This window comes from Rattus norvegicus, chromosome 10 (assembly GCF_036323735.1).
Source record: "Rattus norvegicus strain BN/NHsdMcwi chromosome 10, GRCr8, whole genome shotgun sequence".
NCBI classification, from domain to species: domain Eukaryota; kingdom Metazoa; phylum Chordata; class Mammalia; order Rodentia; family Muridae; genus Rattus; species Rattus norvegicus.
In genome coordinates this window covers 82,328,851-82,342,160 of record NC_086028.1, presented here as the reverse complement: position 1 = coordinate 82,342,160, position 13,310 = coordinate 82,328,851, and the positions used below count along the sequence as shown (strand labels likewise).

Here is a 13,310-nt window from a genome sequence, read left to right as displayed (position 1 = left end):
CAACCAAGCATGGAAACACCAGGCTATCAGTGTTGCACCCCTCCTTGTGTTAAATACATCCCTTTCCCTTGACCTATTCCAACGCCATTCACAGGTAACACACACACACACACACACACACACACACACACACACACACACATACACACACACACACACACACACGCTTACACACTCACTCCAAAGTCAAGAAAGGCAGTCTTTGGGGAAAAATTGGAAGTTTATTAAGTCCTAGGACTGAGATGTCAGAGGTCCAAGGGGAGGCAATTTTGCTGGTTCCCATGACCCCAGGGGCAGGCCGGGACGCTGAGCAAGGATGACAGAACTGGGGCCAAGCTTTTGGGTCTCAGAATCCCTGGCACGAGGCCTCAGGGAGAGAGGCCGGAGAAGGCAGGGTGGTCTCTCTTGCCTCTTGACATTTTGGGGCTTACGCAGGGACCGGCAAAGGTTCTCTGGGAAAGGAGCCTTGACTCCAAGGTCTTCATTTCAATAACGACCACTTAATTTGTTCCTTGGCTGACTGAAGAACCTGAGGTGAGAGATGTGAGAAATATTTGAAAAATATCAGTGATGCTTTATTGGAGGTCGACCAGGGCGCCTCCCGAGCCCCGGCCACTAGGTGGCAGCAGCTTGCCTCTTCTCAGTTTAAATGAGCCGAGGCTTTGGAGGATAGGGCCGGTCTAGAGGGCTTCTTCCAAACCCTAGCTGGCTACCTCCCAACTATGGGTGAGGCGGTGGCCCCTGCGTCCCCCAAGCCATATCAGGCCACAGTAGTGCCTCCTCACCGCGCCATCAAGCAAGCAGAGACTCGATCCAGGCAGGCTCAACCACGCCTGTGCTCAGATACTTGACACCTTAACAAACCCGTGGCTTTGATCGGGTGTGTTTTCAGCACCCCATCCCATTTGCTGATGTGGCAAAGCTGTCAGGTGTATCTGCCCCTACTGCCAAGAAAAACCTTCTCAGCCCAGCGTGTGCCCATACCTGTGCCACTGTGCACACAAGATGCGAACACATCAGGGACCACGGGACACTCAGACTGCCTCTCTGTGCATTAAGCCTCCCCCAAATTGTACACCCCACACTGTGTATCTCCCTTCTTGCTGGGAACAGCGAAGTTCCTGAATCTCTCCTAGGGAAGTCCTTTCTCCGCATTCCATTTTGTGTTCCTACTATAACCTTCGTGCTTATTTAAGATCTCCACTAACACTCAGACTTGTTGCCTATAAATCTCCTGGGAGTATGAGGCAGGAGGATAATGACTCCGAGGCCAGCCTGGTCTACAAACAAGACCCTAGTTGTCTTTATTCTCTGCTTATTTAGAAAAATAGGAATTGTTTCCTGAGTATGTATAACTTAACTTTTAGGCTCTTTTTTTTTTTTAAAGATTTATTCATTTATTATATATAAGTACACTGTAGCTGTTTTCAGACACACCAGAAGAGGGCATCAGATCTCTTTACAGATGATTGTGAGCCACCAAGTGGTTGCTGGGAATTGAACTCATGACCTCTGGAAGAGCAGTTGGGGCTCTTAACCACTGAGCCATCTCTCCAACCCTTTTTTTTTTTTTTTTTTTTTAAAGATTTATTATGTATACAGCGTTCCACCTGCATGTACACGTGCAGGCCAGAAGAGGGCATCAGATCCCATTACAGATGGTTGTGAGCCACCATGTGGTTGCTGGGAATTGAACTCATGACCTCTGGAAGAGCAGGCAGTGCTCTTAACCACTGAGCCATTTCTCCAGCCCCAACTTTTAGGCTCTTATCATAGAATAAATCATAGAACCATCTACACCATCTAGTTCTTTAAGCAAAACAATTTTACATTTATTTATTTAGTGTCTGTGTGTGTGTGTGTGTGTGTGTGTGTGTGTGTGTGTGTGTGTAGAGTGTGAATGCCGTGGTGCACACATGGAGGCAAGAAGACAACTTGTGGGGCTGGGGATTTAGCTCAGTGGTAGAGCGCTTACCTAGGAAGCGCAAGGCCCTGGGTTCGGTCCCCAGCTCCGAAAAAAAGAACCAAAAAAAAAAAAATTTATTCATTTATTATATATTAAGTATACTGTAGCTGTCTTCAGACACACCAGAAGAGGGCACCAGATCTCTTTTTTTTTTGGTTCTTTTTTTCAGAGCTGGGGACCAAACCCAGGGCCTTGTGTTTCCTAGGCAAGCGCTCTACCACTGAGCTAAATCCCCAACCCCCAGATCTCTTTACAGATGGTTGTGAGCCGCCATGTGGTTGCTGGGATTTGAACTCAGGACCTCTGGAAGAGTGGGTGCTCTTAACTGCTGAGCCATCTCTCCAGCCCTGTTTTTTGTTTTTTAAAGACAGGGTTCCTTTGTATAGTCCTGGTTGTCCTGGAACTCGATCTGTAGACCAGGCTGGCCTCAACTCACAGAGATCCGCCTGCCTCTGCCTCCCGAGTGCCGGAAGTAAAGTGCACCACCACTGCCTGACTTGTTTTTCAACAGTCCTGTTCTTTGATCCTCCAGCAGCCCAACCTGAAGCACTGCCTCAGGAGCACCACACCGTGAAATGCTAGGAACCACACCCAGGCTTTAGTTTCCCTTTCCAGCTGCGCTTTTCTCCTCTCTTTAACTTTTAGGCGTGGCCCCAGACTCCCTAGAACTAGAGTTACAGATGGTTGTGAGCTTGGAATTGAACTCGATCCTCAGCAAGAGCAGCTAGTGCTCTTAACCACCAAGCCACACTGTGAGCTCTCCCCAGCTCTCCTATCTGCTCTGTTCATCAACATTCCCCTTTTAAAATGTCTAACATTGGGCTGGAGAGATGGCTCAGCGGTTAAGAGCACCCGACTGCTCTTCCAGAGGTCCTGAGTTCAATTCCCAGCAACCACATGGTGGCTCACAACCATCTGTAAGGAGACCCGATGCCCTCTTCTGGTGTGTCTGAAGACAGCTACAGTGTACTTATATATAATAAATGAATAAATAAATCTTTAAAAAAAAAAAAAAGAGCACTGACTGTTCTACCAGAGGTCCTGAGTTCAAATCCCAGCAACCACATGGTGGCTCATAACCATCTGTAATGGGATCCAGCGCCCTCTTCTGGTGTGTCTGAACACAGCTGCAGTGTACTTATATATAATAAATAAATAAATCTTTTTTAAAAAGTTTAATATTGGGCTGGGGATTTAGCTCAGTGGTAGAGCGCTTACCTAGGAAGCGCAAGGCCCTGGGTTCGGTCCCCAGCTCCGAAAAAAAGAACCAAAAAAAAAAAAAAGTTTAATATTTGTTTCATGTATTTACTTTTGTGCATTTATGTGGGGGTCAGTAAACACTTTGGGAGGGTCAGTTCTCTCATCTCGCTGTTATCCCAGCGGCCAAACGCAGCTCATCAGATCCTGAGGCAGGCGCCTTTATGTGCTGAGACATCTCAATGGACCATTTATTGCCTTTTTTTTTTTTAAAGACAGGCTCTCACATAGATCGTTCTGGCCTCAAACTTGAACTACTAATCCTCCTGTCTCCCTCCCAAGTGCTGAGATTACAGGTCTATGCTACTGTGCACACACCTTGGTTTATTTTTTGCTATTTTATTTTATTTTATTTTATTTTATTTTATTTTATATAAAGTCTCATGCTACCTCCCTGGCTAGACGGAAACTCACTGTGTAGCTCAGGCTGGCCTTGAACTTGAGGTCATCCAGCCTCAGCTGAGACTATAGGTGTGGGCCACTACGCCTGGCTCTTCCAACCTACTTCCACTCTGAAAACCAGCATGCAGCCATATTCTTTTCCAGCAGAACATGAGGAGTCACGGGTTACCAGAGGGCAGATGGGGTAATGGGGATAGTGTAGGGAAGTGGATGTCACCTCTGGTGTACCCCACTGATGCCATCTTTGTAGGGGTACCCCATTAGGACTAGCTTATGCCAGGGAACAAAGCTTCTTGGGAACAGAGCAAGTCTGAGCAGAGAGACCTGCAGATGGACAGAGCTGAGGTCAAACCACTAGGCTTGACTATCAGAAAGTGTGTGAAGCCGGGGACCCAATCTGCCGACAATAACCAGGACACACACACACACACACACACACACACACACACACACACACACACACACGTTGCACTGCCACATTCTGCATGCATCCCAGATAGGGCTGTGTGGTTTGCTTCTTTTCAACAGCCAAGCTACAAAGGCAGAAGTGATGAATACAGGTCTTATGACCAGGTGATGGGGCCCTTAACTACCCCAGCATGGCCCCACATGGATTCTCTGTCCAGGGTGGAGGGAACATGAGGGATCCGAGCCGCCATATTGCTTTGGGTAATGAGTAACCCAGGCATCATCAGGTAGCTAGTTTAGGGTAGGAATGATGTAAGCAGGCGGTAATTTGCCCACCCATCTGTCACCTCCCAGTTCCCCTCGGCGGCCTCCAGCAGCTGGCCCTAAGAGTCACGGGTTCATCCCTTGTCCCACACCTGGCTTCCTAACTCTGACTCTCTCCCCCAGGGCACTGGGTTCTTCATGCCCTTTGGCCTGTTTCTGGCCAAAGCAGATGCACGAGGCTTACCTGGGCCACGCTCTGTTCTGTTAGGCCACTGTCATCAGTCTGTGGGAAAGGGGAGTCACAAAGCAAAAGTCAGAGCAGAAAGGAGGTGTTGAATTAGAGACTGTGAAGGCCAGGACTCCCGTCCTCCATTGCGGGGGATTAAACCCAGGGTCTTTCACATGCTAGCCAAGTGTTCTACCACTGAACAGCATCCTTAACCAAGCTGGGACCCTTGTGTCTGCATGAAGGGTTAAAGGATCCTAAGTAGGGGAAAGGTGTCATGCAGACTGCAGACGGGACAAACCGGAAGAGTGCATCCACAGCCCCAGAACAGACCAGGCCCGAGGCTGTCCCCTGGAGTCATTTTGAGGGCTCAGTTACTCCTCCACCCAAGCTTCTCATTAGAGAGTGGGGAGGAGCTGATCTGCTTTGTTTTTGCGGAGAATGAACTGGAAACTTTCCTCTTAGATGTCTGAGTAGCTGGGCCCCCACCAGCTGAGCCCTGACAGCCTGGTGCCCAGGAAGGGCAAAAGTAGAGAAGACAGGGAAAGATGGGGGTGGGGTACAGAATGGCTTACCCTAAAATTCACTTTCTGGATCACTTGCTGGGGGTCACTCTCCAGGATCACACTACAAGATAAGAGAAAATTTGGGGGTGAGTTGGTGATGGGATCGCCCTCCGCCAAGCCACTTTTAGTTCTTTAATATACGCTGCAGTGTCTCTCCTCCAGGGGCCTTCTCAGAGATAGTCCTGGGGTCACATTTGTCCCTTCCCTGGGGACTCTCACCTCTGCTCCTTCTACACTTTATACCATGGTCATCTCCATGACCATCTTTGGACGAATGCTTAACCGAGGGTCTTGGGAGACGGCACAACCGTTAAAGGTGCTTGTGACCAACCTAACAAGCCAGGATCAACCCCAGAACTTCCACAGGGTGGAAGAAGAGAACCGGCTTGAACAGTTGTCCTCTGACCTCCACAATCATGCTGGGGCACACAAAGTGATCAAAGGTAAAAATAAGTAAACAAGGGCTGGAGAGATGGCTCAGCGGTTAAGAGCACCGACTGCTCTTCCAGAGGTCCTGAGTTCAATTCCCAGCAACCACATGGTGGCTCACAACCATCTGTAAAGAGATCCAATGCCCTCTTCTGGTGTGTCTGAGGACAGCTACAGTGTACTTATATATAATAAGTAAACAAATCTTTAAAAAAAAATAAGTAAACAAAATAAAACAAACCAAAAACTTGAACTGAGTGGGATCAGGGAGGCCCAGGGGAGATGAGAGGATGCTGCTTGAGGGAGGGACCAGGTCTCCCTCACGTTTAGAATCCAGCCATCAGTACAGCCTCAAGCAGTAGCAGTCAGTTAATACAAACAGAAAGAGGAGTGAGGTGTTCACAGTACCCCACCTCCCAGAGGCCCTTGTTCTCAGGTTGGGCCATATGGTACCATGGAAAGAACACAGCCTCTGAAACATCTCACACACATGGTTTTAGATCTTGGCCCTGCTAATTCCCTTGCTGTGTGCTCTTCCATAAATTACTAGAATCTCCGAGCTTCTATTTCCCTGTCCAAAGATGTTATCATCCCTGTGCCTCTGGGGCTGAGGCAAGAAGGACAGGTGAGGGAAAGACACTCACGAAGTTCTGTTACCAAGTCAGAACTTTTCTCTTCCCTGATTATTGCCCCCTCTTTCAAGGGATTCTACAAACCATCTTTTCTCATAAAGGCTCCCAATCACCTAGGAGTCTGCTAGCAGACTAACGAGAGGTGATATTTACCAAGGAGAAAGGGGAAAAAAGCCCCCAAAATACCAATGAGAACCATGGGTTTTACACACATCATTTTGTAGGACTCTCACCGTCCTGAGAGTTTCCTTCTTCCCCTACTTTAGTGACAGGGAAAGTAGACTCGCAGGAAGTCAATGTCATGTATCCTGTCAGTGTTAGAGGGAGACTCTCCAAGGTCTCTGAGGTGTCTGTATTCCTCCTGAGCACTGGAGATCAACCTAGATTTCTCCAAACTCCACCTATTTGTCTGCCCACGGTAGGTGGCTCTCAGGCTACTCTCCCATTTGACTCGACTTTGGCTAATAATGATTTCGCCTTCTGTCCTCTCGAGTAGGTAGGAATAAGGTTGTGGCCCTAGTAGGAATATGTAGGAGAAAAGAGGATGAGTCTACCAAAGATTTGGGCCAGGAGGCTCCCAGCACTGAGCCCACAAAGGTCCTTTTTACTATCCCCAACATCCCTTCTCCCAATCCCCTCCTCACCCTCCATCAACAATTTCATCCAGCACCAAGAAGGCTCCGTCCATGTTCTCCAGCAACCAGCGTTTCTCCACGTTCTTCCTGAGGGCAGACACAAGAGCCTAAGCTTTCTGGAGGCCAAGAGGAACCATGACCTCTCTAAACGAAGCAGCTCCTCTCTCTCTCTCTCTCTCTCTCTCTCTCTCTCTCTCTCTCTCTCACACACACACACACACACACACACACACACACACACACACCCCTTACCAACAAGGCCTGGACAGGAAGATAAAAGGCAGTGGGAGCAGAGAGGTGCCAGGGTCACCTGGGCACAGAGCAGGCTAGGGTCATCTTAAGTTGTTTTGTGTATTAGGTTGGTTTGTGTAGGCCATGTTCCTGAGGTAAGTATCAGTAACTGGGGATTCCGGAAAAACCAACTCTGAGTTTAAAGTTTAAAATACTGTTTACAATGGGGCATGGTGGTGCACACCTGTAATTCCAGCCCTCGGGAGACTGAGGAGGACTGAGGGGAGGCCAGTGTGGGCTATGCAACAAGACCGTCCTCTCCTTGTGTTTGGAACTTCTGTTGATATGGATACTTGTGACCTCAGGCAAGTCAGTGTCTTGAGATTCGATATCTGATCATACATTGTGCATGGCTCTGGAGCAGCATGGAAGTCAGGGGCCTTGGATAAAGTCATTCTGGTTCTAAGACTTCAGGGATTCCAGGAGGACAGCAGGGCAGAAGAGCCTGGCCTCTGGGACAAAGGAGAAGGGCCAGGGCTGGGGCCCTGGGGTGCAGAGGATCTCACTTACCTTAAGATGTGGCTCAGAGAGTCAAACAGGCAGGCCAGCACAGACATGAGCATCAGCTGAGGAGGAGGGTGTGGGAGGACGAGAGCTGAAGCTGAGAGGTCCAAAGTGGGCCTCTGAGCTCCCTGTGTGGGCCAGATGGGAGGGACTTGCTTGTCAGAGAGGGCTTGGCTGGAGGCTAGCTACTCTTTGATTTGAGAGGGGGACTAGGCTTGGACTGGAGGACACTGGAGTGTTCCCCTGGGCATCTCCTTCCCTAAATATGCTTAGTAGGAAGCAACAGCTCCCTATGGAAGGTGTGATGATTTCATTTCTGGTGCCCAAGGGACCTAAGGAACATTATGGACATGTGTGATTGCAGAGAGACACACTCTGGCTGTCCTTCTACTCCCAGATCCACAGCTAGTACCAATAGTGAACCTTCATAACCCACCTCCAGCCCAGGACAGACCCTTCTTGTCACCCAATCTCTGAAATTCACCTCATTCTCAGAGGACGATCCCACCACATATAGGAAGATGTCAATACTGCTCTTGTAGACAATAGTCATGCCCGCCAAAAATGCGATTTCACCTGGAAGGGGGAAGGCTCTCAGATCAGCATACCCTAACCCCAGCCTAGGGCTAGCCTGGTCTCTGCTTCCCCAGGCCTCTCCCTTTGTTTCCTACTTCCTTTCTCAAGGAACTCTGGCCAGACCACCACTACCGGGAGTCTGCTCCGTGTCCTTTGCCCCAATCCATGTGCTGTCTTGAGAAGAGACCTCCTGTTGAAGAGTCAACAAACCCACCCTAAGGCTGACCTCCCCATCCCTCCATCCATGCAATGCCCCGGGACCAGATCCAAGTGTGTGTAGGGGGCGCACGGTCGGGTCGGCCTCCTCAGCTGAGAGGAGGAGTGCAGATGAGTGGATGATTGTGATTCGAAGCAAAGGTTCTGGGAAGATTGAAAGGAGGGATCAAAACGCAGCTGGGGAGGAGAGACAAAGAGCCTCAGAGAAGAAGGCAATGACTTGTGGGTGTGGAAGGCCAAGGAGGACAGATGTGTCCAGATGGAGAAGATGACAGACCCCGCTGGTCAGTCATCGGAGAGCTTTGGTGGGGGATGGGTGGGCCTTACTTTCGGTGCGACTGGTCTTGTTGAAAACATTTTTCTCGAAAACCATCTGCTCCTTCATGGAGGGAAATGTGTCGTCATAATACTGTGAGAAAGAGAAGAAAGGCAATCTCCATCGCACGGAGCTGGCTTCTGCCTTGGGAGGGGGCGAACTAGCAGGGTATGTCAGGGGCTAGCGAGGCTGGACCTCCTTGTCACCTCCCTCCGGCACTCCATACTCCCCATAAACAAGGAAAATGAAAGTAGAGAAATCTGGAGGCTGCCTTTGGAACCTCCCTGGATATCTCCCTCCCTCTTCTCTTTTCTTCTTCCCTTCTTCCCTCCCTCCCATCTCCTTTCCTCCTGTGTTTCCTTCCTTCCAACTGTGCTGGGGTTGCAAACAAGGACTTCACATATGCTAAAAGAGTGTTGTAACTTTGATTTGTATCCAGCTTGTCTTCTCTTTCCCAACTCATTTCCTTCCCTTCTTCCCTCCTTCCTTCCCTCCCTCCCTCCTTCCTTGCTTTCTTTCTTCCTTGAAGAGCTGGAGATGGAACCCAGGACCTTATACATGTTAGGCAAGTAAGTACTTTGCCACTAACCTACATTCTTGGGCCACTGTATCTTAAGTATTTTATTTTTGAGACAGGGTCCCACTGTGCCACCCTGCTGTGTAGAATAGGCTAGCCTGAATTTGTTTTTCATTCATGATTTCTTTGTGTAGCCCTGGCTGTCTTGGGGCTCGCTCTGTAGACAAGGCTAGCCTGGAACTCACAGAGATCCATCTGCCTCTGCCTCCTGAGTGTTGTGGTTTGCCCTGAAGTTACTGTATTTTGATGCTAATTCCACTGCCCCAAGGACAGCTGCCTAGTCAAGGACTCAGAACTCATGTGACTTCACCAGAACCACCTCTCCATTGAATTTGTGAAGTACTGGTGAGGGGCAGGTACAGGATAGAAGGAGGCCTGTCATTGGAGGAGAAGGAAGGGTGGGCGGAAGAGAAGTTTGAAGGAAGAGGAGGAGACTAGGGGAGAGAGGAAGAGACAGGGAGAGAAGCAGAGAAGCTTTGGCAGGACAAGATGGCAGGAGATGTTAAGATTCTGCTCTGTGTATTTACAGGTTGTTACTAATGTTCTCAAGGGATGGATGGTACCGGGCTTTGTATGTTTAAGTGGGCAATTATGCCTTATCAATTGGATCTAAGATTATTGTGTTCTTTTATGTGAGGGTTTGAGTGTAGAAAGTGTGTGGCTGGGGTGTGTTTCCGCCAAGATATCTAGCAGATATCTTGGGGCACCGAGGTGTAGACCCAGCGGGGTAAAAGACACCGTTACTCTTTATTATTTTTATATTTTACAACAACACCTGAGTGCTGGGGTTACACTACTGCTTTATCTTCAATATCTTATATATAACAAAGATGGGACCTTCTAGAAGGAGGCCTCAGAGGCTTTGGCAATGCTCGTCCACCTCTGCCCGTTGGCTGAAGCAAGGTTCAGTCAGCTCAATTTTCTGCATGTGAACTTTGCATTCCGTAGTAATTCTGCAGGCAAGTCTCTCTGCCATCTCCTACCACGGTGAACAAGTTCATTTGAATGTTATCGAGTCCGGAAAAAGCTTTAACGTATTTAATAAATAATTTAGATGTTAGAGCTAGGTGTGGTGTCACATGCCTGGAATCCCAACACTTGGAAGGAAGAAACAGGAAGATCAGGAGTTCTAGGCCAACCTTGACAATATGAGACACTGTTTAAAAGAAAAAAAGTATGACTCACACATGTAATCTCAGCACTTGGGAGGCTGAGGTAGGATCACTGTGATTTCCAGGCTAATCTGGGCTACATAGTAAGTTCCAGGCCAACTTTGCTTATAAAGTAAGCCCCTGATTAAAAACAAAACAAAACAAAAACCAACCAAACAAACAAAAAACAAGCAAACAAAATTAATCAGGGGCTGGTTGTGGTGGCATCTTTCAACCCCAGCACTTGCAAGGCAGAGGCAGGCTATACACACACAGACACACACACACACACACACACACACACACGCACGCACGCACGCACGCACGCACGCACGCACGTGCGTAAAACAAAAGTAGGGGCTTGCCAGTGATCTCAGCACTCAAGGGACAAGTTTGTTAGTTTGTGGCCAACTGGTCCACAACAAAACAAAACAAAACAAAACAAAAGTATTTGGGGGCTGAAGAGTTAGCCCAGCGGTTAAGAGCACTGACTGTTCTTCCAGAGGTCCTAAGTTCAAATCCCAGCAACCTCATGGTGGCTCACAACCATCTGTAATGGGATTCGATGCCCTCTCTGGTGTGTCTGAAGACAGTGACAGTGTACTTATATACATAAAAAATAGGGGCTGGGGATTTAGCTCAGTGGTAGAGCGCTTACCTAGGAAGCGCAAGGCCCTGGGTTTGGTCCCCAGCTTCAAAAAAAAGAACCAAAAAAAAAAAAATAGTTGGGGATTTAGCTCAGTGGTAGAGCGCTTGCCTAGCAACTGCAAGGCCCTGGGTTCGGTCCCCAGCTCCGAAAAAACAAAAGAGAAAAAAATAATTAAAAAAACAAAAGTGTTGCTAAATTTCTGTTACAGATAATTATATTGTGGCAGTAACTTTATTTATTTATTTATTATTGAATTTTTGTGTTTGCTTTTGAAACAGGTCTTATTATGTATCCCAGGCTGGCCTCAAATTCACAGAGATTCACCTGCCCCTTTCTCCTGAATGCTGGGATTAAAAGCAAGCACCATTGCCTGGCCTTCAAAGTGGCAGAAATTTAGGGCATTTTTTTTCTTTCTACAGTCTTTTCCCTTTTTAACATTTATTTATGTGTGCGGGTTTGTAGGGGGGCAAGGATGGAGGTCAAAGGACAACCTGAGGAATCTGTTCCCTCCTTCAACTACGTGAATTCAGGAACCAACTCAAATTGTCAAACGTGGCAGCCTTTCCCACTGAGCCATCTGTTCTACCCTGAAACTTAGCTTCAAATGGTTTTAGCTTATCTCACCCAAGCCGTGCAGGATGGATACTGGATAACTGAATGGAAGTCCGAGGAAAACTATCTGGAGCCTCAAATCTAAACCCTGAATCCAAGAGTCACTTGTGGGACTAACCCTGTGACCTCAGGCAACCTACTTAGCACCCTAGACTTCATTTTCTACATCCCTGAAGTTAGAGGGCGCGACTAGATGGTCTCCCCAATCCCATACTACATCATTATGCTAAGTCCTTATTGTTTACCTAGTTGAAGTACAAAGGCACACAGGTCACTTTGTCTACAGTTTAGGGACTCAGATTCCTAGGTTTCAGGCTCAACTATCCACTGAACCCCTTTGGTGAAGCTTCCCAGGCCCAGGATGCAGCTGGCCAGAGCAAGGACAAGGAGAAGACATGTCAGGGAACATGAGTAAGAAACAGGAGATCTCCACTCACCCCACCCAGCCCCTCACTGTTAGACTGATAAGGCACAGGGCAGACAAAGTGATTTCTAGAGAATCTAGGCTGGGCTGCTCTGCTATCCAGAACGCAGAGTTTCTCCTATAGGAGGAGTTAAATGGGCTGGGAGAGGGGTTAGGGATTTAGCTCAGTGGTAGAGCGCTTGCCTAGCAAGCACAAGGCCCTGGGTTTGGTCCCCAGCTCCGAAAAAAAAGAAAAGGAAAAAAAAAAAAAGGGCTGGGAGGGGACTGCTTGTCTTGGACAAATGGCACTGTCTTCAGGGTTCCTGTGGGGAGGGGTTACCTTGGCCAGCAGCCTTCGTCCATCATTATCTAGGATGAAGACAGCCTTGATGGTGTAGAGAGAAGGTTCCTGAAACTGACACGAGAAAGGAACCCCTGACTCAAAGTAGACACCGTGTCTTGGGCTCCGTAGAGCCAGCTATCCCCCAATCCACGGCTGGTTCCAGCCCAACCCCTGTGCCACATGGACCATTTCCGGTGCCCACTCCCGCTCCCAGACAGATGTTCCACTGCAGGTCCGAGGAGTGGGCGCTGAGTCCGCTGGGTGCAGAAAGTCCTACCGGGCCCAAGTTCTGTCATGCACTGACTGCTCCAGAGCCCGAGTCGGAGTGTATCACAGAACCTGGGCCCGGGGAACAGCGGCGCCGAGCCTCCTTGTGTCCAGCTGACCCCCACTTCCAGATGCGCGCGGCCATCACCCTGGAGTAAAGGAGCCCAACCAGACCACCTCGCCACTCCCACTCCTCCCTCGTCCCGCCAGAATCTCGCTCCCTTCCCCGCCACCCAAGTCAGTTCCTATCACTGCAGCGAGTTCCCCAGAACTTCAGTCCCTCGACACTCCACTCAGGCCTCCTCGCCCGTGCGCTCCAGGACGAACTTTTTCTCCCTTCCCGGGGCCCAGGCTGCCTCTCCGGGGCTGGGCAATAGTGGCACAAAGTTCCCAGCTCAGGAGCCCGAGGCAAATCGGCTGTCCCCAACCACCATCCTGCCGCCCCGGGACCCCACACTCCGTGCTCCGTACCCTCTGCTCCGTGGCTCGGGTGGGCGGCGCTGCGCCCCCGGCTTGAGCGGCCGAGGCCCCCTCCCCCGGGTGCGGACGTGGCCAGGCCTCCGGCCGCTGCATTCCGCTCGCTGCCTGCACTGACAGCGCCGCCCCGCCCCGTGCCCGCC

General features: G+C 49.4%; 1 protein-coding gene and 1 non-coding gene across 3 annotated transcripts; both read right to left on the bottom strand.

The window, feature by feature from the left end:
• Positions 1-201: 201 nt before the first annotated feature.
• On the bottom strand, positions 202-13,273 carry Copz2 (COPI coat complex subunit zeta 2). 2 transcript variants are annotated; one of them, NM_001108294.1, is made up of 9 exons: positions 13,162-13,273; positions 12,421-12,495; positions 8,700-8,781; positions 8,065-8,156; positions 7,587-7,642; positions 6,795-6,872; positions 5,099-5,150; positions 4,542-4,580; positions 202-529 (listed from the first exon to the last, which is right to left on the bottom strand). In NM_001108294.1, exons 1-9 carry the CDS (start codon positions 13,261-13,263, stop codon positions 482-484), a joined length of 624 nt encoding a protein of 207 aa, NP_001101764.1. In that variant the 5' UTR covers positions 13,264-13,273; the 3' UTR covers positions 202-481. The 2 variants fall into 2 exon arrangements, with proteins under 2 accessions (NP_001101764.1, XP_063125488.1); XM_063269418.1 differs by lacking the exons at positions 8,700-8,781; positions 13,162-13,273 and having other exon boundaries at positions 12,421-12,462.
• Mir152 (microRNA 152) lies at positions 12,694-12,778 on the bottom strand. Its single transcript, NR_031894.1, has one exon. It is a non-coding gene; the product is annotated as a microRNA 152 (primary transcript).
• Positions 13,274-13,310: the final 37 nt, after the last annotated feature.

Excerpts from the sequence above, each read along its gene's own strand:
- Copz2 (NM_001108294.1), bottom strand. The coding sequence starts at position 13,263 with ATGCAGCGGCCGGAGGCCTGGCCACGTCCGCACCCGGGGGAGGGGGCC. Across the intron at positions 8,157-8,699 it reads CAAGACCAGTCGCACCGAAA|GTGAAATCGCATTTTTGGCG; the intron begins GTAAGGCCCACC and ends TCCCCCTTCCAG. Across the intron at positions 5,151-6,794 it reads GATGAAATTGTTGATGGAGG|TGTGATCCTGGAGAGTGACC; the intron begins GTGAGGAGGGGA and ends CTTATCTTGTAG.